Below are 26,156 nucleotides of genomic sequence, written 5' to 3'. Positions count from 1 at the left end.
TGTATAAAACCTACAAAATAACACCTGAATGATGAATGACTACACCTACACATAACTAATGCACTTCATGCATCAGAAGCAAGAGGAAATCTGATATCCTCTCACATGTCTGACAAGGCAACAATAGGCAATCAGTGGACATCTGAATAAAAACCCAACATTGGTGCTATTGACTTTTGTGTGAGAGCAGGTTAATTTAGGTTCCCCGGGGCCACGACTAAGTCAGGGTGCAGTGTGATAGATGACTTATGTGCAGGGAAGAGTGGAGTGTGTGGACTGAGTGTACTTGTCTGCATACTTGAGCATATGTCACAAAAGGCAAGATGGGTGATTTGTGATCTGGTTCAGGCAATTATCGCCCTACAGGTCAAGTGTATTCTGAGATAGATAGTAAAGAAGTGGGAGGGCTGGTGGAAAAAATGCCCTGCAGGCGGCAAAGTGAAAGAGCATGATGGGTAAAAAAGAGGCCCATTCTCTCACAATGCAACATTTACATGAAAGTCTGTTGCACGCACATATTTCGGAGAAAGAGTGTGCATGTGACAGTGCGATGACAGGTAAGTGTCATTAACCACCCTCACATACTGTACAGTCTCTGTCCAGGATATTGATTTACACTCACCCACACCTGCAAGCCTGCACAAACTGATACGCATATCTAACATTCACACGCACCGCACCGATCTCCTCTGGCAAGAGCAATTAGACCACCCAGGAACCTCTGAGGCCTCTTGTAAAACACTGGTCAAGAATAGTACACATAAGGGCATACCACACACCCACACACACTACTGCTCCTACATTGTTACAGTTTGCATGTTTATGGCAGAAAGTAGAAAAAAGAAGTCACCGAAACCACACTGACACATGCATAGTCTCACAAACTATGCAGATGCACATTTTCAAAGATTAAGTTTTAAATATGATCTTATATCATCTTAAAAAGCAGCCTTTCTTTCTCTGCTGAGATGCAAAGTTAATAAGCCACAGAAAAGACATGAGAGAGTGAGGAAAGCATGCAGCAATGGTCAAGGTGAAGGAATCTGGAAAGAGTGTATAATCTGTACCTTAGCCCTCTGAGCCACACAGGACGCTCAAAGCACAAAACTCAAAACACACTTCAAAAACAATTCACTTCTAATGTCTGGGCAGAGAATCCTTCCATTAGGGAAATGAAAACCAAAGAGGAGCAGAGAGATGTGGAGAGTTTGAGTCACAGACTGAAGAAGTGGTGAGGTAAGGACTATTTAAAATGATTCATATACTTACGCACAAACTGGTCAAAAGTTTATACATATACTTATCACAGACATCTACGGATGTACTGTCAGCTCAGGAGGGAGGATTCTCCAAACTGATATCACTGCCCTGACATTAGCCGTATCATCCTCCCCCTCTGTGTGGGACAATGGTCTTACAGTAAACCAGAGGTGAGATGAATGAAGTCTTTGTAAAGATGAAGAATGTAATAATAAATCTGATTACAGACTCTAACATTGACCTCTGGATGGACAGAGGGAGGCAGGAAAGATGGAAGATACAGTTTGAAGACAGAAAGGCAGTGTGTAGGTAAAAGAGACGTGCGCCCCGGTAGCCTAGATGTTAAGACACATGGCACATAACCGTAAGTCTGCGGCTCTACTCCAGTTGTGGATCTTTGTTGCATGTCACACCCCCACCTCTCTCTCTTTATTTCCTTTCATCTCTGCCTACTGTCCCTATCTAATTAGGGCATAAAATGCGAATAAGAATGTTTTATACATGTGATGCTCCTATGAGTATGATATATATGATATGAGGACACCTCAATTCAATTAAAATCTTTATTGTCATATGCACAGAGAACAGACAGTTGCACTGTACAATGAAATTTTTACTTTGCACTCTCTTCCAGCCGAGAATGAAATATAAAACTATGAATGTTATAACAACTATGAGAGTTAGGCTATATACAATATATACAAACTTCACGAGATACAATATAAAACTATGGAAATTTAAATTATGAGCAATACCAAATTTACAAGATGAACTGAATATGATACAAACAAAAAGGGCTACATCTAAGGAACATGTAAACATAATTGTATTGATATAATTTAATATATTAAAGGTGCATTGTATGTGCAAGGTATACAGGGAGGTAGTGATTGAAGAGATCGTTCAAGTATAGCCAAGAGCAAAGAAAGTATGTGGATGCCTAAATGTTATGCTCATACAGTATGTGATCATTGAATATCTAATTTCAAACCCATGGGCATTAATATACTGCTATAAAAAGTTTGTCTCTTCTAGGAAGGCTTTCTGAGAGAGTTTGGAAGCCGGCTGTTGGGTGTTAAGGTCTGGATCACAATTAGCTTCCAGTTCTTCCCAAAACTGTTGGATCGGGTTGAGGTCAGGGCTCTGGGAAGGCCAGTTAAGTTCTCCCACACCAAACTATGAAAACCATCTTTATGGACCTTGTTTTGTACACAGTGGCCCCAATTTTTGCTGAAAAGTTGTAAGCATGCAAGCAAATAAAACTGCATGCTGTACAAATCTAGGTGAACAGGTGTGTCTGCATACTTTGATCATACAGTGCAGCATGTACACATGTAGGCAGAAACGTAAGAATTATTATCTGTGGAGAAGGAGAAAGTGAGATAGAGGGGGTGAGAAGGGAGGAGCATCAAGCATTACAGGGTGATCAACTGTCAGAACACCATGACTCATTCCTTTTTTATAGATCAACTCACTGTACACTCACACATGCACAAAGGCACACACTCACAGGCCTATTTCATCCATGATTTGTTTTGTTAAGATAACTGTATCTTCCACTACTACTGTGCTTTTGTTATGGATCAACATGTTCATCACACAGAAAAAAAACAAAAGAAGAGTGTATTCAGTCCATTAAGCTTGAACTGATCCTTGAGAGCCTCGGGGGAATCAAAAAGGTCTACACGGTGGAAGATTATTAATGTCTAAAGGAAAAAATAATAGGTGGAGTTAGACCAATGGTACTTTGAAAGAGCCTGCGTTTGATTACCGCATGCATGAGGTTCAGCTTATCACCCACTCTCTCTTTTCCCCCTTTCTCCTCTCGTCTCCCTCCCTCCTCCTCCTCTTTCCTCTTTTGACCAGCTCCAGACGGTGGCCAAGCCAAAGCATACCAGAGACCAGCATGTCATAGCTGGACACATAGCGGAGGTGCACTGTGGTGTTGTTTGATTGGTTACAGAGGACTGTGATTTGGGAAACAGGGGTGGAGGAAGCACACCTTGTTAAAAAAAACAAAAAAAACCTAGTGGCTCGCACTGGCCTACAGGCTGGCATGCACCTTCACACAAACACACACACACACTGCAACATGTGTGTGCATGAAAGGAAATCCAAAACTGCTACCCACAAGTTGATGTTTGCGTAAGAGAATGTTTTCTCTGGAAATAACAATGCAGTGCAGCTCCTGCCAAATCCATAAGGAGTGACGTCTCAGAGGCACCTGGTGACAGATAGAAAACAGGCTCATCTACTAACACTTCACTGTCACTACCCTCTAACTTATGCACAAATCACAGTTACTGTACTACCCTGATAATATGTAACACTATGCTGCTATGGTTTCTTACTGCTTTCCGTCCATCCATCTACACTGCCAAACTCCATGTCTGACGTTGATTTACTGATCGTCCAACAGGCAAAATATCCCACGGACATGCCAGCTAATGTTGTACGCCCAGCGGACATTCCATTGGCTCCTCATCCCAAAATGTGCATTTGCCTTGAAAGGAAAAAAGGTGGGCACAAAGAGAAAGAGACGTCAATTTGAAATCCAATCTTCTGCTGCTGACCTAGCTCACATGCAGTTTAGAACATTTTCTGGTGGTGTATTTCTCAGTTTTATGGTCTTTGTAGCTTATTTTTACCAAGAAAATCTAGAAAATATTACAGCAGCTCTTAAATGACTTGTCAATGTCAAATTCCTCAGTGGGAACACAGAGCATGAAGTATGCTGTCCACCTGTATTCAATATTCACTTTACTGTGCAGCAGTGGTTTGAAAGAGCTGTAAGGTATCTACTCTGCATTGATTTAAGTTGTGCTGTTACGACAGCTTGACTCTGCAAAGTTCGATTTTATGTCTGCTGTTAATGGGCTCCTGCATAACTCCCACTGGTGTGAAACAGACTGTGCGTGTGTGTGTGTGTGTGTGTGTGTGTGTGTTTTGGCTCTCACACTGGTTCCACCTCTGTGCAGGAATCTGTGGTTGTGTACAGTGAGGTTTGGTTGCGTGTGAGCTAGCTCATCTGACTTTACATATGGCTGCCAGTCAGCACAGCTATGCTGCCAGTCGAGTTGCAGTCAACAGCCACCTGCCAAAAACAATGCTAATGTGGGTCACTGCAAACATAAAAAGTGTACCTGTCTCTGGGTGTACATTGTTATTATGGGGCTATATCAACATGCCTCTAATACGTCTAACTAGACTCTCCATGATTGCATGTGAACTGGAACAACTACGATCCAAGAGGAGCAAGACAGAGACGGTGCAGAAGAGGAGGAAGGCAATAACGGCAAGGACACTGATGGAGACCAATGTCAATTAAGCAGTAATGGGCAAGGACAAGGGCAATGATGGAGAGCCTGGGGTCAATGTCCAATAATCATCATTTTTTCCCCCACTGGATTCATAAATCAAAGCTAATGAAGTTCTTCTCATTTCAAGATGTGTTGGCCACTTAGGAGTTTACTCTCCAGCCTCACTGCACTCTCTGTCCCAGTCCTGGCAGATATCCATCACCCCATGATGAGTCTGGGCTGATAAAGCTGATTTGCTAGAGACAGAAAAAGACATTCAGCAACATTACTCCTGATGTTGAAGGTGGAATTCAGCATAATGAATCTGACATCAGCTGACCATCATGAGTCACGGCCCTCACAAGTAGAAGATAAATTGGTCTTGGATGATCTTTCCAATCAGCTAAAAAGGGGAAACCCACCAACTCTGACTAGCTGTTACAGTATTCAAGCTCACCAAGTGTCTGTTTAGTCAGGCTTGGAACATACATTAGTTGAAAAATGGCGACATCAAGTGGTGACAATTGAAAATAGTTTTAACAACAGTTAGCTGTAACATGACTTACCACAAAGTTGCTTTCCTGAGATTATATTATGTTTCTCAGATTTTCATAAACCACAACACCAAATATATAGTTTGCAGTTGCAATAGCCTTTTACTGCAATCTACATAAATTGTATTAATGTATCAGTAAGTAATAAAATAATCCAGTAATTAATTAGTTAACAGCAACTTAATTTTCTGATTTTTGTGTTAATTAGAGCAAATATTTTGCTGATACAGTGTGTTATCCACCACTGGCAGGACTCTGCTTTGTCCCTTCAGTTTTAAAGTAGATCACTATGGAATAGTTAATGTCCAATAGCAAAAGGATTTTATGCACTGTATATTTGCTATTTATATTTTATTCTGTATTAGGTGAGCTGCTTCACCAATCAACAGACATATCACAAGCACAGTTGGGGCAGGATTTAGGACCATAACCTTCAAATGAATACAATTCTTGACTTGAAAAAATGATGACAAATTTATGAAATTTCACTGTAGCAGCTATGGGCCTGTGCAATTTAAGACACTATTCAGTCAAATTAAACTAAACAACATATCCAAATCTGGAATAAAGGATCTTGTGAATGAATGTATGGATCAATTCAGAGGAATTACACAACATGTACTGTAACCTATGTCTCACAGACTCCAGAAATTACAGTAAATGTTTGTATGTGGATCTATCCTGAAATGTAGATTGTCTTTTTTATTCCTATTCCTATGAAAATCTGTCAAACAAACTGGGGTTTTCTGGAGTAGGCCTATGTGTGTAACGTTAGTGACCCAGAAGAGCTCAGAGGAAGAGTCTGTGAGCTGGAGTTAAATGAGCAGAGGTATCTAGCTCATTTCTATCTGTATTAGATTATGGTGATGTGATTTACATGGATGCAACATCATCCCTATAAAAACTGGATTCTGCTTATCACTCTGCATTACATTTTCTAACATTTGCAGGCTCATGCACTCACCATTGCATTTTATATAATTCTTTAGGATGGTCCTCTCTATATCAGATGAGAAAATACACATGTTGCTATTTATTGTCAAGACATTGTTAGGTAAACTACCCACTTATATCTCCAGCCTTTTATCCTATCATACCAGCAACTATAGCACTATGGATTCTTTTAAAAGTCGCACAGGTGCACCCAGAGCTTGATAAAACTGCTGTCTCCTTTTTCGCACTTTGGGCATGGAATGAGCTCCAAAATGCCATTACCGTAGAAGCTCTCCCTTCTTTGAATACCTTTAAAGGTATTTTACAAACTGCCCTGAAGGAAACATGTCGCTGCTTTACATAATCTTTGACTTGAGGTGGACTGTGTTATGGATACTGATGGCATGGCCTGTATGCCTCTCTTCTTTTACTCTTTCCCTTGTGTAGCTTTGTATGTGTTCTATTATGTCAAACTGCTTATGCTGCCATCTTGACTAGGACTACCTGAAAGAAGAGATCTTGTATATCAATGAGATCTTCCTGCCTAAAGAAAGGATAAATAAATAAACATCTAGTCAATGTTTTTAATAATGTAGGGTAGCGTTAAATGTCAGGGTGAACTCCAAAACTGACAACTCTCCATGTTGTCGTCTCTCATATTCTATGTCATACATGCTTCACCCTCTAATGGGCTTAACTATTGGTAATTCAGAGAGGTCACCCGTCGAGGACTTCACCATAGGCCTCCTCACCCATCCACATGGGAGGCCCCAACCTTGTGTTGTGGTCCCTAAGATGGTGCCCATCTTCGCTTATGCTCAGCACGAGTTGGCTGCTCCACTGAACGCGAGACCTCCAACTGTGGCTTATGGGCCATACACCATGGTCTAGTGCACCTGTGTCCCATTCCCTCCTTCCCGTGCGCTCCCTCCCAGGAGGGAAGGGGCTGGACAGGTGGGCCCATTTCAGCTCTCCCCGTCGATCACAATGACCTGCCGCATATGGACTGTTACTTGGCATGGGTGTAGCTTTGCAGGCCCTCTCTCAGCCTGGCTGGACAGGACTCTGTGGCGGGATAAGGAGTTTCTTCTCTCCAAATTTCCTGATGGCCAAGAAATCAGGGGGCATGAGACCCATACTGGACCTGTACTTCATGAATGGCCACATTGTGTGGAGGCCCTTTCGTATGCTGATGGTCAAACAGCTGTTGGAAATATATCCAGCCAGGTTACTGGATGACATTCATAGACTTGACTGATATGTCCTTCCACGTCCCCATCCTACCACACAACAGGAAGTACCTGTGATTTGCGTTACTCCTGCGATACTCTCTGGCCTTGCACACGTTCTCCAAGTGTGTGGAGATGGCACTGGCACCATACAGAGAAAGGGGCATGAGAATCTTTACCTACATAGACAACTGGTGGATTCCCGCCGTACCAAGGTAGGAAGTGGAAACCTACACAGTGCTGGTCATTCATCACATCAAGCAGCTGGGCTTCACCATCAATCCCAGCAGATGCCCTACTGTGGGCTGCTTTTAGACTCGTCAGGTAGAGGGCACCGTCCTCTTGCGTCCGGTTCTGGGACAATGCCTCCTGGTCTGGAAATTGAGAGGGTGAGACTGAGAGGCTTGGGCCTCCTGGCTGCGGTTGTCTCCACCATCCAGAACGCAAGTGCCCTGTCCACCTCCAGAGCTTATGCAATATGTTGGCAGGTGTTTGAGGACTGATGCAGGGACAGGGACCTCAATAGTGTTCATGCCCTTTACAGGGTATCCTAGATTTCTAGAAGGGTTTCTTCAATAGTCAGGCTGTGTCCACTTTGGGGGTGTTTGCAGCAGTGATCATGGCAGGCCACGACAGTCTGGATTGTTTCATGGCCAGGAGCAACCCACTGCTGAGGCATTTCCTTCTTTTCTTAGTTTTTGGCTGGGTTCAGACCTTGGTTAGTTTGGGCCCAGCTGGGGTTACACCTCATGTCTAAAGGTCTTCGCCTTAGATTTTAACCAATAGCGATGCCCGTAAGAGGGCGGAGCACGTACGACATAGAAATAATAGTTACCTGGATGTAACTCCAGTTAAATACATGTGTAGCCCTCTGAACCACAAGCCCAGCTGGGCCCAGTCGTCTCTGCTGAGCTCCAAAGGGAGACAATGGGCGCAATGGGCCTTTACAGGGGGACGGTGCGGTGCGCATGCTACACAGGTAACTAGCCTACTGTTTTCCCTGGTTTACAGATGTATGACCACTAGATACCAGGACTTCAAGACAAAATCACAACATTTAGTTTTAAAGTTGTTGGACAAAAACTGCCTACTTACCTCATAGGGTCAACACCTTGAAGTCTTGAAGTCTACCTGATGAATGTAAGTCCATTATTTCCTGGTGTTTTAACACTCGTTTGGTCAGCCAAGTCATTGGCAAAATAACATAGGCCTAAATGTTCCTCTTCGTTCACCTGTCACTCGGTGCTGGGAAAACGGTCAGCTAGCCAGCGGTCCTCGATTGCAATCAAAGGACACCAAACATGTCTATCATTTAGGCGTTTATTTAATTTGTTACGGGAATAATGTCGCAATTACGAGCTCATTGAAAGCAAGTCACTTTTCATAAGGAATTATCAGGTGTGGGGAAAACGACGCCAGGTGGGTGTAACAACAAAAACATGACTTTAGTCCGATGGAAAGTTTGTAACGTTACCATACACAGTGGGTGCTTTCCGATACCCATACTACCATACTATTTAATATACTAGAAAAGATTTAGCATGTCCCTATACACAGTGTGTGAAATGTGGCTCGCCAGAAGTACCAGGATGTCCTACTACATCTGGTCGCATTTTGCACAGAGACGAAACTCTGGTGTTTTTTGACAACCGCCGCTAGATGACGCTGTCGCCATGTTGGACTGAAACGCCATCATATTCATTCAAATTCATCCCATCTTGTGTAACCTAAATCGGCGAATCTCACAGTCAAATCAGAAGCGCAAAAGAAGATTTCTCCAAATAAGTCATTAGTAAATTGTATGACACTTACATTACATACAAGTGATGACACTAGAATTACCACTGAGGTTCCACTACTCTCAATACCTGATTGATAAAATGGCAAACCCAGAAATCTCATTCAGCAAACACTCCTGTATTTAAAAACTTTTTTTAAAATAAACATTAAAAACTGTAACAACAAATGCAAATGTGTGATTATGTGCTCTCATTTTGGTTTGCAATCTTGTAAGTATGACTGAAACTTGAAGTGTTTCAGCATTTAAACAAACGCCCTCTGGCTATATTAGAATAATAACACCGAGTTGTAGAGTGAGGCATTGATACTGATAACTAAAAACTTATTCGTCTTTAAATATACCTGGGGGGTCTTTAACCATATTTATACAATAGAGAAATACAGACAAAACCATGCATGAAGATGATAGAATCTATTAAACACACTCCAAAGTTTATATCACTTATTCATAAATAGAGTAGAAGAACAAATAGAAAAAGTTATTTTCCTGATTTAATTGTGTCCTCTGTACCTGCACATCTGCTGAGGATCTACTATAGAGAGCCTGAGAGTGGCGCCCAAGAGCTTTGCAAGAATATGCTGGACAGAGGGTAAGGATTTTTTTTTTTTAATTCTTTTAACTCACCAGGCGACCTTCCTTCCTCACCTTATAAGGCAAATCTCAAAACCAGAAAATAACTCTAACCTTCACCTAAAACGTCTATAAAGTATTTGACTGACCAGCAGAGCTCATTGTGGGGTAACACACATGGGAGGGAGTAACTACCTGGGAGTCACGGTCCAGGGCAGAAAATATCTATAAATATTGGGAGATTTGGGATATTTGCATTTTTATGTGGTGCAAACACACAACCAAGGCATCTGTTCATTCTCTTAGGTTATACATGTCTTTTTTTTATTTTTGATTGGTTAATTACATGATGATGTCTACACAGCAAAATATGATAACCAAGTATATAATTTTGCATGTACTGCTCTACTGCACTGCATTTTATGCCCTTTAATACTAGCCTGGCATTTGCATGCATGGGTGGGATGGGTGACAAATTAAGGAAAAAACATCGTTAAGTTGTTGGCCTCCAGAACAGCTTCAAGGCTTCTTGTTAGAGACTCCTTTTTATACAGTATATTTTCCAAATCTTTGAACCCAACTGGAGGGATAAACATTATTCTTCCAAAAGTTATTCCCTCATTTGAAGTTTTGATGGTGGTGGTAAGTGCTATATAATGTGTCAGTCCAAATTCTTCCCATACGTTTTCAATTTAGGTTGAGATCTGGTGACTCAGAAGGCCATAACATACAGTATGATTCACAACATTTTCATACTCATCAAACCATACAGTGACGCCTATAGATGGGGGCCTTCTCATCCTGGAAGAGACCCCTCCCATCAGGATAGAAATGATTACTTTCTGTTGTGCAAATGAAAAATTAGATTTTGCTCAAGAGGATTTTATACACAAAAAACACAAGATTATCCAGATATATAAACATCAAACTCCAGAGCAAGATGTTTGTGTTCTCTCCAATGAGTATCACCAGTTTTTGTTTCGTTCCGTCCATTTTGTTCATTGAAACTAATTTTACTGACCTGAATCAGATGCATAGGTCTGTTTTACAGGAGACATTTTAACTTGTCTTATCAGAAACAGCACAGGTGGGACAAATAAGATTAACAATTGCAGATATGCTGGGAAATGCCCCCCACAACAGACACACTGCAGTCAAGCATTCAGGCCTTTACCATGTTTCCTTTATATGAATCTGAGTTTGAATAATTTAAATAAAAGGCTGGCATTGCTTTCCAGTGACACACCTTTTTTTATAAAGGGTTTGTACTGACACAAATGAAAAAAACATGGAAGCTTTCATTAAGCCAAAAGCTTTTCTTATTAAGGGTTTATAAGCGTAGCCAATCTAAACAGTTAATTAACCATTAATAAAGCATTTAATTACAACTTATAAACAGTTTATAAAGGGTTCCAAATTAGAAAGCGGTACCAAAAGGCTTTATTATATATACCACAATGTTGTAGATCTTAAAGTCAAGTCAGAAGTGAAGTGAGCAAACGAAAAGATTTTGTGAGAGAGAATCCTCAGAGTGTGTTTGAAAGAGAGAGAGAGAGAGAGAGAGAGAGAGTGTGTGTGTGTGTGTGTGAGTGAGAGAGAGAGAGATGTGGGTTTTGAGGTTTGTCAATATGAACCAGGCGCTCAGAGAGGAGTCTGGTGGATGGAGGAGGACGGATGGAGGAAGGGAGGGAGGGAGGTAGGGAGGGAGGTAGGGGAGGTCTGAGGATAAATGCGCTCTTTCATTTCTAAGTTAGACATACCCGCTACTAAGGGCACATATTTACATCGACAGAAACTCACGGGAAACTACTATCTTGTTATTATTCTTATTTTAAAAATCAGTGGGGGATTATGGACATCAAGTTGTCAGAGGGACAGCGCACAACAGCGCACCTCAGACTTTTGGCTTGATGAGCGGAGTTTCTGTGCGCAGGAGAGCTTGATCTTCAGAGACGCGCTCCGGAGGCAGGAGCGGTGCCGACGCACTGTTTTACACATTAGTAATGGTTTAATGACTCTGAACTGCGGCCCCCTTGTTGGATGGGACAGGTGCAGGATTTTCTCGGACAAAACATGGGTCACTGAGGGGTCAATTAAGTTTTTTTTCTTTATTCTTACGCAACAATATAACTTAATCTACTGTGTTGTCACTCAAATATTCCTACTGGGACATTGAGAAAAAACCACGGAGAATAATGCTCGTGTAGAATAGTTTCTTTTAATTTTCATCTCTTATTTAATAACTCAAGACTGCTTTTGTGTCCTGAAGTGAGCCAACCCCTCCACACACACGCACAGTAGACATGCAACTGCAGCGCAGTTTGACCGGAATTTACGCATCTCTGGGGGAAAGCTGAAAAGGTGTGTTTGTGTGTGTGGTGGACGCCGATGCACTGCATTTCCACCAGCTCAGGGGAGACCACTTCGTAAACAGAAAAAAAAAATTAGAGGAGAGACTCTCCTTTCATTCGTTTTCATAAATGGAGCTGCGTAAATACCTGTTGTGCCTGGAGTTCATCCTCCTTCTCAAAGGTAAGAACTAACTTAGAGTCAGTTTTTCAGTTGTATTTAGGATTTTGTTTTACTTTTTTTTACATTTCCAAAGTCCATGATCTGTTAAACCTGTTTAAAATAAGATGAAACTGCTGAATTGTTATTGGAAAATTATTAGTCACTGATCGTAAAGCTTAAATTGTGAACTCTCTAAAGTCAACCTCTTATGCGTGATTGATGCATCTTCACCGCCCAGTTGCTCTCTTGTCCTCCTGCACTGTCTCACTAGGTGATATGGTCATTAACCTCTCCCAACTTTTGAACTTTGACAGACGGCATTTGTGAATAATGGCGTCACACGTGCCTCCCTGAGTCCCAGAGAGCTTTGTTCTGTGTGACAGTAAACGACTGACCATGACGACATTCCTAACATGATTGTGTGCAGAAGAGCAGCAGAGAGGCTATATTATAACATATGGCAAAACTCCATTTGCCAAATGGATCAAAGGTGTAGGAAGTTGTGCACGAGTCCAACAAAAGTGAAGGTTCCTGGTTCAAAGTCTGGTTCTCAGTAAATCTATCAATGATGTCAGTACTGAGGAGATATTTCATTCTTACTTGAGGCCTTCAGCCACCAGAAGATGTTTACTGTTGGGATCCATCAGAGATACTTGCATATATCCTCTGCCAAAAGGTTACTGGTTCATCTCCTCTTACAGCTGACATGTTCTGACCCTGGCAGCTGCGTAACTCGACCTCAGAGGCCCTATCAGCCATTTCCATCTCTTAGACTTGATGTCTAAAGTTCCCCCTAATAAGGCGTCTCTACCATGTGTGTGTTTCTCCATGGAGCATGAACATTAGATTCCCTCCTGTACTCATGTTCACTGCGGCCTCACACACCTCATTGAGTCAGTCCTGCTCACCGGCAAGAAACTGAAGAAAAAGACCATTGTTGTCTCCCAAAACTAAGTGTTTATGCAGCCGATAAGCAGCAGTTTAACTGCACGCAGCCATGAAATAAAATGAGATCAATAGGCTTAGAAATTATGTTGTGCAAGGCATGTTACCTCCTCAGAATCACACACACGAACTCTAAAGCTAATCTATAGATTGAGATGTTGGTATGTGTGCCACAATTTAGATTGTAAACAATTATACTGTTCTGCCCGTATTCATGTGATGCGAAGTGCTTCTGGTCCAGAAGCTAAGGAAGCGTTGAGTTCACTGACACCACACACATATAAACACATGCACAGCAACCTATTTACACACGCCAGCGGCCAAATGTTGCTTGCGGTCAGGCGCTACACATTACCCTCCATTATATGTTTAAATCAAGCGTGTATGGGGTAACTTTTTCACTGTGTTTAACTTGTATTGTAGCTTATGTGTGCGTAAGTGTTCTCGCATGTGTGGGTGAGATTTCTGGCTTGAGCCTGTGTCATACAGGAGCATGTAGGTGAGCGAGTATGTGTGTTATGTTAATGGTTTCAGCAGAGCTCCCCTGATGCGGTCAGCAGGCATCCCATGATGTTGAACACAGGTGTGTGTTTGTGTGTGTGTGTTTTCATGTGTGGCCATTCATAAATTCTTGCTATTATTCTCCCAGCTATCTTCCCTCTTCTATTTTTTTTTTTTTTTTTTTTTTTTACCCTCCTATCATTTGCTGTTTCGTTCCCACTCCCCCCTCTTCCTCTTCGTCCACCCCCATTCCCCACGAGAGGGTGACAGAGATGAGAACAGAACACGATCGAGATAATGGAGAGAAAAGCTGTGAAAGAGGGTGAGAAGAGGTGAAGGAGAGGGATGCATGGGAAACATTATGAGTCAATTTAATAAAGATGATAGAAACAGACAGTCCAGCAGATACCTCTACTGCAGGACATTTCACAGAGGTGCTATAAGTCAAGGGATGTAAACAAAAAAGACAGAAAACCAGACTTGTTTATGTTAGTCCAGTCAAAACAACATATATCAATGTCTTTGCATGCTGCTATATGTTTTGGCATTTTTCTATGGTATCCAAAATATTGCAGTGTCAAGTTAATGCACATACAGACATAGAAACTCAATCATAACCATACACATCCAGCAGCGGTAGCGCCCAGAGCTGAACATGTGGTTGAGAGAATCTGGACCCAGTTTGGCTTGATAAATGTTTGCATCCAGTTGTCATGGCGATGGGTGGTCAGACAGGCTGCGGTACAGTGTCATATATAAACCCAAATGAAAATGGAAGCAGAATAGAGAGGACAGGACAGGGAAAACAGGGAATGATGGCACAGTTTGTGGGAGTCAGACGGGCTGAGGAGAGTGGGGGGCTTGCGGTGGTAGAGTTACAGTGTGTATGTGTGTGTGTTTATGTGTGTTATAAGAGAAGGGGTAAAAAAAGAAAGAAAGGCAATTTATGGTTTGTGAGGGAATGAATGAAATAGGAGGATGGAGGAGAAAATCAGTAGCAGGGGTTGTTATCAGAGGCCTGGTTTGTTGTGGAAAGAAATTTGGAATTGGAGAGGGTGGGCGACGTCGCCGCAAGAAAAGACAGAAGCATTTTACTGCACCAAGTGTGATTGAGCGGTGGTTGGAATTAATAGGAGAGAATAACTTGTTTAAACAAGGCTGGATAGATGGATTTTTATTCTTTCTGGCCATAAAAATAGAAGATTTAGTGTTAAGGAATTACTCCTATACTTGCCTACGCACAGTTCCCATCAGTGAAGTGTATTAAACATCTGCGTAGAATCAGATAAATGGCTCAAACTCATCAAAGTCACTTGAGGTTTGGATGTAGAAGTAATGGAAGCTCACACAGATCTGCAAGTTGCGCAGAAAGTAGTTGGAAGCCACAATTTGTCTCTATAGTTGGCCAATAAATGATGTAGATGCTCCCACTTTGGCCAGTAAATCCGGGTGCAAGAAACAGAAGAAACATGACTGACAAAACCAGCTGCAAGGAAGAGAAAAGTGAAAGAGCAGGTAGAAGTAACTACAGTACGTGAGAAAGATGGGAGCAGAGATGGAACAGTAACAGTGAACATATCTAGTTTCCCTCTCAAAGCCAAGTGGAAGCCCCCTCTGATTGGCCTGGCTGAGGTAACTGTCTGTGTATGTCAGTGTGTATTTGTGAGAAAGTATCTGAACACAAGTGTATGAGTAGCCAGTGTATAATCACCGCAGCAGTATTCTGGTCTTGTTTCTGGTCCTGGACTAGTTTTCTCTAATGAAGTCACTGTGTTATGTACAGTAGGAGAGTTACTGTAGACTCCTCCAGATGCTGCGAAATTACAAGTCAAATTTATTTAGAAACCCCCCTTGAACCAAACACATTCAACACACCCTGCTTTTCATGGCAACAAATAACATACAGTAGATACACAAATGGGACAAGTTAAATACCAACTGCCAAGAGTGGTGTAGTGTTTCTCAGACTGAAATGAAAATACTACATAATGATGCTCTTTAATTTAAGTGAAATTCTGTGGCTAGGATAGTCTACTTCCTGTCAGCTGCTGATATCAGCAAACACTGCTGAAAAAGGAAATAATGTGGTTTGAAAATTTTAAGCGTACACCTCTAGGTCGTTCATGGCAATCGTGTTATCATTTCTTACTTTTGAGAAAACACAGTGAAGTGCAGACCAGTGTGAGTTTCAATATGAGTAAATCAACACTAAACATCTCACGCAACTCTTCGAGCTAACGTCAAGGTTAGATTTGACAAAATGAGGTTCTGCTCTTTGAGGGTGATATCAAAGAATCAGCAATGAGGATTCTTCTGGAAGAACAAATTCCCCCACAGTAAACATACATAAACATCGAATCTTAGTTAAATCAATAACACAAAGGCACATAAGGGGGAGGTCTGGATGGTGGAGGGAGCCTTGGTAGCGAACAGTACTGACAAAAGTGTGAATAGTGAGAAGTGTTGTTTTATAATAGCTGCACTGTGCACCTGCATGAATATGATTCACCATCACTAGTCAGCTGGTAGACAAACAGCTGATGAACGAGTCAAGCAATTGTGAAGCATGAATGAACCAACTGATGCAAATTAGCAGATGCAAACAAGACTTCAGAGAGCACTATGCTCCATTAATGTTGTATAATATATTTATGGTCATTTATATTTTTCTTGTAAATTACCCTTTTTTTTTGTCCACTACAGGAAACATATCTGCTCTATTTCTACTCTATTATATCTATTTCTTTGGTTTTATGATGGTGCCCCCCTATATTATTTTGATGAAATAGCATTCCATCATCTGCTTACATAGCTGCAGCCCTTATTTCGATACAGCAAATCTTGCATAAAGCAATAACGTGGCGTTCGACCATAGGCAGAGCAGAGTCTGATGGCGTCCTGCTACACAACACAAGAGCCACAGACTCTGAACAACAGCCCACATAAGCTTTCCTGCTAAAGTCTCCTTCTTATCTAACTTACAAATATGAACACAGGTCTTGTCCTGTACCTCAGCTTGCTGAACGAGCCACCAAACAAACATTCAGCAGGGAAAGATGCACTAACGTCAGTTAGCAGGCTAGATAGCTAATAAGCTGTTCAGCTGCAACACTTTGAACAGCATGTAAACACTCATGCAAATGTCATTTTGGCACGCTTAGATACTGGTTTGGTCACTGATCTTCAAAATCCCTGTTAGCAACACACTGTATGTCCATGGCTAGCTACAGCAGTTTGAGTACTTTGTCCGTTCAGCGTAACACCGCTAATCTGCCAGCTAATGTCAAACATACCTCCAACACGCCCCCCAGCCAGCTGAGACAAAAAGGATCATTTGTGGGATTTCCCCAAAGACCTTTATTCTTCACTGTGATAATACAAAACTATTAACAATACGTAAAAAAACAACAACACATTGACAGTATTTTTAACTGCAAAGAGGGATTAAATGTGATTAGTGTCAGTTAGACGGAAGTAAATTTATTTGAAGTAAATATTTTATTTGGAAAAAAACTGATGTGAAAGAATGATTATAAGGTTGTTTTGTGTAACTAGTATTTATGATGATTTATTGATTGATTTCTTTTAAAAAAAAATAATAATAATCTGAGTGATCGATGGACTATGATACCAAAAACATTTGGGGAATAAAAGATGGTATATCGCAGTCGTGAGCCTTGTTTAGTTTAAATAAAACTTTACATTCCTGGATGCACCAAATGTGTTAACAAATTAATTTACACAATGTGAAGTTCTGTGTTGCTGCTGATGACTAATTAACCCTAAATGTATCCCAGATGTTGAATTCTAAGTATAAAAAGGTCATCAGTAAACATTTGTTACATTGATTCATTCAGTTTCACTGATAGCCTGACTGGAAACATTTATGTACCTTTATATCATTTCTCTGGTGTTCAAAAACAGAATTTGGACTTTCCCTGCAGATTGTGAAAAAATAAGTTCGGTTTCATTTGTCTTGCCAGTTGTAATGTGTTTTCATGCCCTAGTTTTACACGTAAATGTCAACAACTCGGTAAACTGTCTGAAAACCATGTTGCTGCTCTCTGTCCTCTGTGCCTCTCCCTTACTTCTCTCTCTCTCTCTGTATGAAGGGCGGGCTTGTGTGTCATAACAGGGGGTTCACTATACTTCAGTTTTTCTAACCCACACCCTTCCCTGCCTTGCTTCTTCTCCCCTCTCTCCTCTCTCTCTCTTTCGCCTCAGACTGAACTCCCTTTTTTCCTCACAGGTTGCCTTTGGTCACTCTGTTTATCCGTCTTTTTGACCCCCCCCTTCTGCCAACTCAACCTCTCCCAAAGCCGAAAGGGAAAATAATAATCTGACTGCACAGTAGATGTAATTACAGTTGTTTATTCACAGTCTCCAGCTCCATGTTTTGGATGTTTTTTCATAGATTTTAACTGGCTGGTGAATATTGTTTTTGCCATGTAATTCGAATTTTGAGTACAATCTTAACCCCTTAACGTCCAGCTCTCCCCTCCCCCTTATGTAGCTTTGAGGTTAGAGTGTCATATACCGTATATATATTTTCACTGAAGCTATATGCTGTATACAACAAGTGAAATATTTAAATCCCAAGACTCCATGTTTGTTATGGCTGCTGCACTCCATCATTTGGAAACATTCTCAGTGTCTTATAAATAATTTAATACACATTTCCATAAAATTTAGCGTGACTTATTTGGTATCTTTGGAAACTTTAGGATCTTCATTATAATTTGAAATAAGGTTATGTGGGATTGAACAAAGTTTGGCTGTAGTGCATGAGTTTGTAATGACTGATCCATTGCTCAGTGGGTTTTAAGGGAATGGCAATCATACATGCTAATTGTTAAAATAACACTTTCATCTTTTTGTTACTTTACCATCTGCGTAATAATCTTTTTGTTATTTTTTCCAGAGTTGTGTCAGTGTTTCAACATAGATGTAAAGCATCCACGCATCTTCACTGGTCCAGAGGACGCTCTGTTTGGCTTCTCTGTTTTACAGCATGAAGCAGGCGGAGAGAAATCGTAAGTTTGTTTGTGGGGATGTGAGTGTGAAAGAGAGACAAAGAAAGAGACGCAAATAGTTATAAACAGTCATAATTCTTACTCAAAGAGGATGTGTGATGATATTTTGATAATAATTGACTGGCAAAATGTCATTTGCTGAAGAATGTTGGTCGGTGCTCCCTGGGACGGGCCACCCAACAACAGGAAAGGAGATGTGTACAAATGTGTTGTGGGTGAGGAAAAGAACTCAAACTGCAGCAAAGTGAATCTAGGTGAGAGACACGAATTACCATGACAATGAACACATCAAGTTTATTTATGTTACATGATGCTAAACTGCTCTATCTGTCTGTCGATGTCAGGTGAAACTGCTCTCCAGAACGTGTCTAAAAACCTGAGGAATTCTCACCTGGGAATGACTCTCACTCCCGACTCACCTGACGGCTTCCTGGTATGTGGTCTCAACTCTAGAAAACAAGGCTTTTTATTTTTGCTACGTGGGTTGTATGTGGGAGCTAGAAGGGATGTGGTGAGACCAGGTTGTGTTTGTTTGCCAGACTTCAAATGAATTAGCTCCGTTGGTGTGTTTTTATTTGACTCAAGATGTAACCATGTATGGTTCACTGCTCGCTCACTTCCTGGACACGTTGTTGTGATTCATACACACATTTACAAAGTTCTGCACGAAGACTAATTATTTACACGCATACACACCAGAGATTTTTTAAAATGATTTGAGACTAGGTTAAATCAAGTCTCAAGTCTGTTAGAGCAAGTCAACTGTCAAGTCAAGTCACAAGTCATCAGAAGCAAATTACAAGTTAAGATATATTCTTGAATGTCTATGATTAGAATGACACTGCTTTAGGACATTTTCCTTTCAAAAATGTGGTAAGTAGTATTTTTTACATAAATAAAGCAAAGCGCGCATTTAAGCTAGTTCAGAAAGTCAACCAGTTCACTGCTACTCTCACGTCATACTTCTTCCACTGCAACATATATCCGAAGCAATCATGATTGCAATTATGATTATTGTGGTGTACTTAAGTTTCAGTCAGTGCTCTTCTCATTCTTTTGCTCCGATGCCCGTTGCCACACAGCTCACCTGAAAACAATGCTGACACTGCTGTTGCTATTGTTCATATTAAACTGTTCTCAAACTAATGGTAATTTTAATTATCAAGTAATCTCTCGTTTATTTTATTGATTCATGGATTAATCTAATTAGTTTATAGAAGGTCAGGAAATAGTGAGAAACATCTGGTACAAGTTTCCAGGTCCTGAGGTGGATTTAAAATTGCTCATTTTATCCAACCAATAGCCTAAAACCCAAATATGTATATTTAATTTACAGTGATATAAAACAGAGAAAAGCAGCCAATACTCACTTTTGAGAAGATAGAACCACAAAATGTTTGGCATTTATGCTTAACAGATGATTAAACGATAAATCAGTTATCGAAATTATTGCCGATTTTTTTTTTTTTGTGGATTGAATAATCGATTAATCGTTACAGCTCTAGTTCATATAGCATCTCAGAAGCCTCTTCCCCCCCCCAGCTTCCACCTGGAGGCTCTGAGGCTACATTCCCCTTGGGAGGAAGTTATTATCGTCACTCCCCACTCCCTGCTGTGCTGATGTCTCCTTTAGGAAGGTGAAGAGATCAGAGCCTAGATGCCAAATATCAACACTGTACATATTATGCATTCACACAGTAATTTATCCAATGTCAGTTGACTTAACTATGGTTGTGCTTTCAATTCATAGGCTGTGTGTCTATGTAGTGCCCGTCTTATTCATGTTCCATTTTTAGGGATGTACCAGATACATATTTGAGACATGAATGTTTTGGTTCTCAAGCCAAAGTAAAAATCTTTATTGAGTCAAGTCTCAAGTAAGTCTGATATCAGAACAGTAAAGTCCAAGTCTTAAGTCTACTGCTCTGATTGACACACACTTATGCTTGTATTACTGTTGCTTTCCCATCCTGATTTCTCCAGTTCTGAGGCTTCTGGCTTACAGAAAAAAAATACAGTGTGTTCGAGAGTGCGTGTAAGTTAGTGTGTCCAGGATCCTGTGTGTGTTTGTGTCTGTGTGTGTGTGTTTGTGTCTATGTGTGTGTGTGTGTGTGTGTGTGTGTGTGTGTGTGTGTGTTAAGCAAGTGTGCTTGCGTGTTCTGGTGTCTGCCAGGCTTTTACTGCTGTTTCGGGTGTGGAGTCGTGTACAGTTCACGAAACGCCAGCCAGCATAGCCCACTTTAATGTGTGTGTGTGTGCGTGTGTGTGTGTGTGCATGTGCACGTGTGTTTATCTTAACCCCAGTGGTCAGGTCTATAACAGGATCGGAATGCGTCTCCGGCCCTTTGTTAATGACAGACCTACCAAAAGCCATAGCACCTCTCTCACTTTTCTCCGTCTTCTCACTCCTTCCTTTCTCTCATCCCTCTCTCCATCCCTTCTTCTCTGCCTGTCTGTGTGCCTGTGGAGAGACCCATCTGTAATGACAGGGCAAGCAAAACCAGGATGTCTCTCTTTCTCTCATTCTACCCCCATTTCACCCCACTTTCAGTCTCCCTCTTTTGTCTCTCAGCTCTGTGCACAAGTTTGTCTTTTATCTTTTGGGCAGCTCTCCTTTCTCCACACTCTCCCCCCTTATTCCCTCCTCTTGGTATGAAACCCAAATAAACGGCATGCTTTGAAGACAGAAGTATTTTTATATGATACCCCCCCCACCACCACCACCATCCCACCCGGCCCCACACCCCACCCTCCTTCATTTAGCACAATCAGATTTAAATTGCTTTACTGGTCTGGTGTTCCAGCTCTGTTAAACCACTCATGACAACAGTGATTGCCAACATGTCAACAATAGTCTCTCTCTCTCCCCCTTTTTTTCTGTCCCCCAAACCACACTATTGTAGTTTTTCCATGACTTATTCCCTCTCATGACTTGTTCTCTTTTTGTTCCTTGCCTGCATTCATTTAGACTTTTTTTTCTGTGTTTATACGTGGGTCACCCAGTCACATTTGTCTACGTGTTTAAAGCCTTTGATAATAACCAAACAACCACCTACACATTTTGTGAGCGGAACCCAAATACTTAAAAATATAAACTGTACAAATTGACTGTAGACGCTCCTGAAATTGCTGTAAAACAGATGCTGATGTGTGTGTTTTGTGTGTGTGTGTGTTTTGGCAGGCATGCGCCCCTCTGTGGTCCCAGGAGTGTGGTACTTCTATGTTCAGCACTGGCATCTGTGCCTCCGTCAGTGATGACCTAGAACCAAGAGACACCATCGCTCCAACAGCGCAAAGTAATAACACATTTGCACACAAACACACAAACTGAAGCAACATGCTGCACAGACCTGTTTTAGCCGACCAAATATTTTTAAACTCCCACATGTGACAGGATGCTCCACATACATGGACATTGTTATCGTGCTGGATGGCTCCAACAGTATCTACCCCTGGTACGAGGTCCAGAACTTCCTCAGCAACATCCTCAGCAAGTTCCACATCAGCTCAGACCAGATGCAGGTAAAACTGCAAGTTGATGTGTATTTTCACTGCCTATGAATATTATTTACATTAGTAATGGAAACTTGTGGGTTTAAAATTGAGTTTCATCTCCCAATTAAATCTCTGGAACCCCCTTTGCTTTGCCCAGAGCAGTTTTGGGGGTTTGAATGCACAGTATGAGCAGTAAGACAAGCTTTGAGTGAAAACATGCACAGAGTGACACATATAAAGAACCAGTTTGGCAAATATGAACAGAATGAATTGCTGTAGTAATGTAAAGGGAGCCAGGCTTGCTTGAGGTTTGGAAGGAGGGGGGGATAGTGGATCAGGGGACATTATTCTGAGCTAAACAACAAGAGGAGTGAGAGGGGGTTTGGGTTTTGAAAAGGGAGGGTGGTTGGGGGTGAAGGGTAGCAGGCAATGTGAGGTGAAGAGGAAATACCTCTGGTTTTTGAATGAATTCAAAAATTCCCCAAGTGCACTGTCTGCTTTAAGAACAGGATTGGTACTTAAAGAGATAGCTCACCCCAGAAACACAAGTCTCAGATGTTGCTTTCCACAACTATGCGCCGGCACAACCATGAACATGTGGCATTGTTGCAATTCTTGTGTTTTAATTTGTGTGTTTGTGTGTGTGTGTGTGTGTGTGTATTCAGGTTGGCATACTGCAGTATGGCGAGGTAGCAGTCCACGAGTGGTCCCTGAAAGACTACCAGACCACACAGGAGGTGGTCGAGGCTGCCAAGAACATCAGCCGGCAGGAGGGACGAGAGACGCGCACTGCATATGCCATCCAAATGGCGTGGTAAGCCTGTCAATCACTGTTACTCCACTCTTACTGGCACATACTAAAATGTTGGCTGGCTCGCTGGAAACTGTCTGGCTGTTTAGATTTTTGTGTAACATTCTTAGGGGTTTTGTCTAAATATACCATTGTATAATTTATAGTTATAATGACAATCATTTCTGTGTTCTTTGGTCTGTGCCTCTTTTTCATGATATACTCCAGTATTATCCCATCAGGATGCTTTTGATTTATAACTTAGTTTCAGACAATTTTTTAGATTTAACAGTGTAACATGTACTTAAGCTGCTATAATCAATATTTTATATTAACAATGGATCAATTTGACTTGGTGATGAAACGACAGATTTTGTCACCTGACTATACAGGCCCACACAGCTCCACAGAGCTTTTTAGTGTCTTTTATATTATTGTTTTGGTTTCACGGCTTGCAACTTTACTGTTTTGGTTCATTCTCACCATTCTCATCAAACATGTTTCTAGCCGCTGTGTAACCAGTCAGCAGTTTCAAGGGTCCTAAAAATGCATTATACGCTACCAGCAAAGCACAAAACAGAAGCCAGACAAAGTTAGCGACTAGCTGGTGAACACAGTCGAGCGTTTAGCTGCTGAAGTGCCAGATATCTCCCTCGGGAGTTACTGAAGACAAGAAAGAGCTAAAAGGGAAGTAAATATTAGACTTTAACAGGTAGATACAACAAACACAACTGCAAATGACTGCTAATGTTGCTCTCTGTCTGCTAGTGAACTAAATTATTCTTATGTCCGTATAGTGTATTTGGAAGTGCAAGCCATCTGTGCACCAGTTACTAAGAGCAATATATAAATGGTAAAATCCTGATAAAATGCATAGACCATCTTTAATGTGCTCCTTTAACTTACTCCTGACTCCTGATCCGGTCTGTCATCACCTTCATGACTTTTCTTCGTAGAAATATGTTGGGGGTGTCTGAGCTGGTAACCCAAGTCTAAAGAAACAGCTCTATAGGTTGAGGGTCAGTGGCTAAGTGAAAAAACCTCTAAGTCTTAAAATATCTTTTTAGATAACAAAAATAAAATTCCTGCTTTATTAAAGTCATACCCATAGAGCACCACACCCAGACCTGCTGTGTGGCCATGACTTCCATTTTGGAATGTGTGTGTGTCTCTTGGAGAGGTGTTCAACTTCTACACACACACACACACACACACACACACACACACACACACACACACGCACACACGCACACACGCTCAGGTAATTAGTTCCTGTTTTCTGGTACATTTAAAGGTAAAAGTTGGAGAGGTTTAGAGGAACGCTTTAAAGGTAGTTGAAAAGCAGTGACTGGAAAATGGAGGCAGTAAAATAGTGTAACTGTGGTCTTAAAACATCAGTGACGGGAAATCCAGACAACCTCACTACGCACTCTCTCCACTCTGTACCTTTTACTGTCGCTACCTTTCCCTGTCAGATGGTGAAAACACGATAGGTAGATTTGTCAGCGCTCATTACAGAAAAAAGAAATAGTGCTTTTCTAGAAAAAGTCAACTTTAATTTGGTATCAAGGGGAGGTAACATCAATTTATTCAAACATATGCACTTCCACTCACACACACACACTCACACAGATGGAGAGATAGCAGGGTTGGCAAGGGGCAGGAAAGTGATGGGGTAGAAAAACAGCGAGATTAGCTGAGCTGGACTAGCTGGCTGCTGGCTCAGCACGGCTGCAGGTGTGGCACAGTCTGACCCAGACTGGTCAGCCAAGTAGTGCTCCTACAGCTGTAAAAATACACACGTCGATACGTACAGTACACACAGGCACTGCTGAACACCTACACATACATCAGGGGCTTTACACTGAAATGCTCACACACATAGTCCTGTCTTTATTTCTATACTTACGAGGCCAACATTGACTGCATTCATTCCCTGACCCCCTAGTCTCAACTTTAACACTTGTCACTGCATGTTTGACCTTTAACCTTTACCCTAACCTTGTCCTTATTATAAACCTACCCCTAAACTGCAGCACTTAGCTAAAATAGGTCCCAAAAGAACAGGAGACATGCAAAATATCCTCTCTAGATCTCTAGAGACTTGGACTCGAGTCGCACTTCAGTCATATAAATGAAACTTAAAACTTGACTTTATGACTGTCCCTTAGTCCAGGTTACTTGAGACTTGACAATCTGGGACTTCTGGGAAGTTGGTGAAATTATTGTAGTTTAAGTGTTAGCTCACCCAAGTTGGTAGAAATAAATCCACCTAATGTATATAACTCAATACACAAATGACATAAAAGTGTTGTGATGAGTGGAGAGAACAAATTAAAAGAGGAAATGCCCAAAAAAGAAAAAAAAAGCTTAAAAACAAATTGCAAGGGATTACAGTATCAATCATTAGGGGGGAAAAGGACCAACAACACCTCATGGACGCATGGCCACACAGGTTGAATATGGAATATTTTGATAAGGAATAGTTTGACATTTTGGGAAATATGCTTATTCTCTTTCTTGCCAAGAGTTATGAGAAGATTGACACCACTCTCATGTTTGTACAGGAAATAGAAGGCTACAGCTACCAGACGATTAGCTTAGCTTAGCATAGAAACTGGAAAAAGGTGGGGAACAGCTAGTCTGGCTCTGAGCAAAGATTAAGAAAAATCAGCCCACCTTATAGTTTGTTGTGTTGTGTTCTATTGTGTTGTGTTTTTTGTCTTGTTTTGTGTTGTTAAGTTGTACAGAAAACTTGCTGCAGTCTTTTCATCACTGTGAGGGGAGAGGAGACTCCAGGAATGGATTACGGATACGTATGGATTAAACAAACAAAGATATAATGTGTTAATTAGTGAGCTATGGAGCACATGGAGTAATCCTCAAGGAACATGGAGAGTTCTTAACAGCACAATTAAAAAGGGTACTGGAAAAGCAGACCATCCAAATTACTTTGTAAAAGATAATACAATTATAAAGAAATTACCAATGAATTTAATGATTATTTTGTAAATGTTGGATATAATTTAGCAAATGAGATTGTGGAGCCAAGAAAAACTCCTACTCAATCTTTATTGGGTATGTTGAAAGGGAAATACTTGACATTGTTAAAAAATAAAGAATAAAAAGTCCACTGATTGGACTAAAATTGGTATGTCGTTAGCAAATAAATATTATAGAATGTACAGTGAAACCATTGACTCTGTAATCAATCCTTCCAAACAGGTATATTTCC

At 41.1% G+C, this 26,156-nt stretch overlaps 1 protein-coding gene and 1 long non-coding RNA gene across 5 annotated transcripts in view; one reads left to right on the top strand and one right to left on the bottom strand.

Annotated features, from left to right (window-relative positions):
- Positions 1-1,809: 1,809 nt before the first annotated feature.
- On the bottom strand, positions 1,810-9,157 carry LOC122986734. Of its 2 annotated transcripts, XR_006404363.1 has the most exons (4): positions 8,371-9,157; positions 4,218-4,354; positions 3,612-3,763; positions 1,810-3,484 (listed from the first exon to the last, which is right to left on the bottom strand). It is a non-coding gene; the product is annotated as an uncharacterized LOC122986734 (long non-coding RNA). The 2 variants fall into 2 exon arrangements; XR_006404362.1 differs by lacking the exon at positions 4,218-4,354 and having other exon boundaries at positions 8,371-9,149.
- itga10 (integrin, alpha 10) overlaps positions 7,166-26,156 on the top strand; it is a 33,579-nt gene continuing 14,588 nt past the window's right edge. Inside the window, exons 1-7 of one of the 3 annotated variants that reach the window (XM_044358048.1) lie at positions 7,166-8,254; positions 18,525-18,636; positions 18,781-18,890; positions 18,981-19,069; positions 21,818-21,932; positions 22,031-22,158; positions 22,797-22,945. In XM_044358048.1, coding sequence (XP_044213983.1) covers positions 8,203-8,254; positions 18,525-18,636; positions 18,781-18,890; positions 18,981-19,069; positions 21,818-21,932; positions 22,031-22,158; positions 22,797-22,945 — 755 coding nt within the window. In that variant the 5' untranslated portion in view covers positions 7,166-8,202. The other 2 variants (XM_044358049.1, XM_044358047.1) reach the window with 2 other exon arrangements.

Source organism: Thunnus albacares, chromosome 8, assembly GCF_914725855.1.
Source record: "Thunnus albacares chromosome 8, fThuAlb1.1, whole genome shotgun sequence".
NCBI classification, from domain to species: domain Eukaryota; kingdom Metazoa; phylum Chordata; class Actinopteri; order Scombriformes; family Scombridae; genus Thunnus; species Thunnus albacares.
Note: the sequence above shows the minus strand (reverse complement) of the source record. Positions and strands in the feature narration are given on the sequence as shown.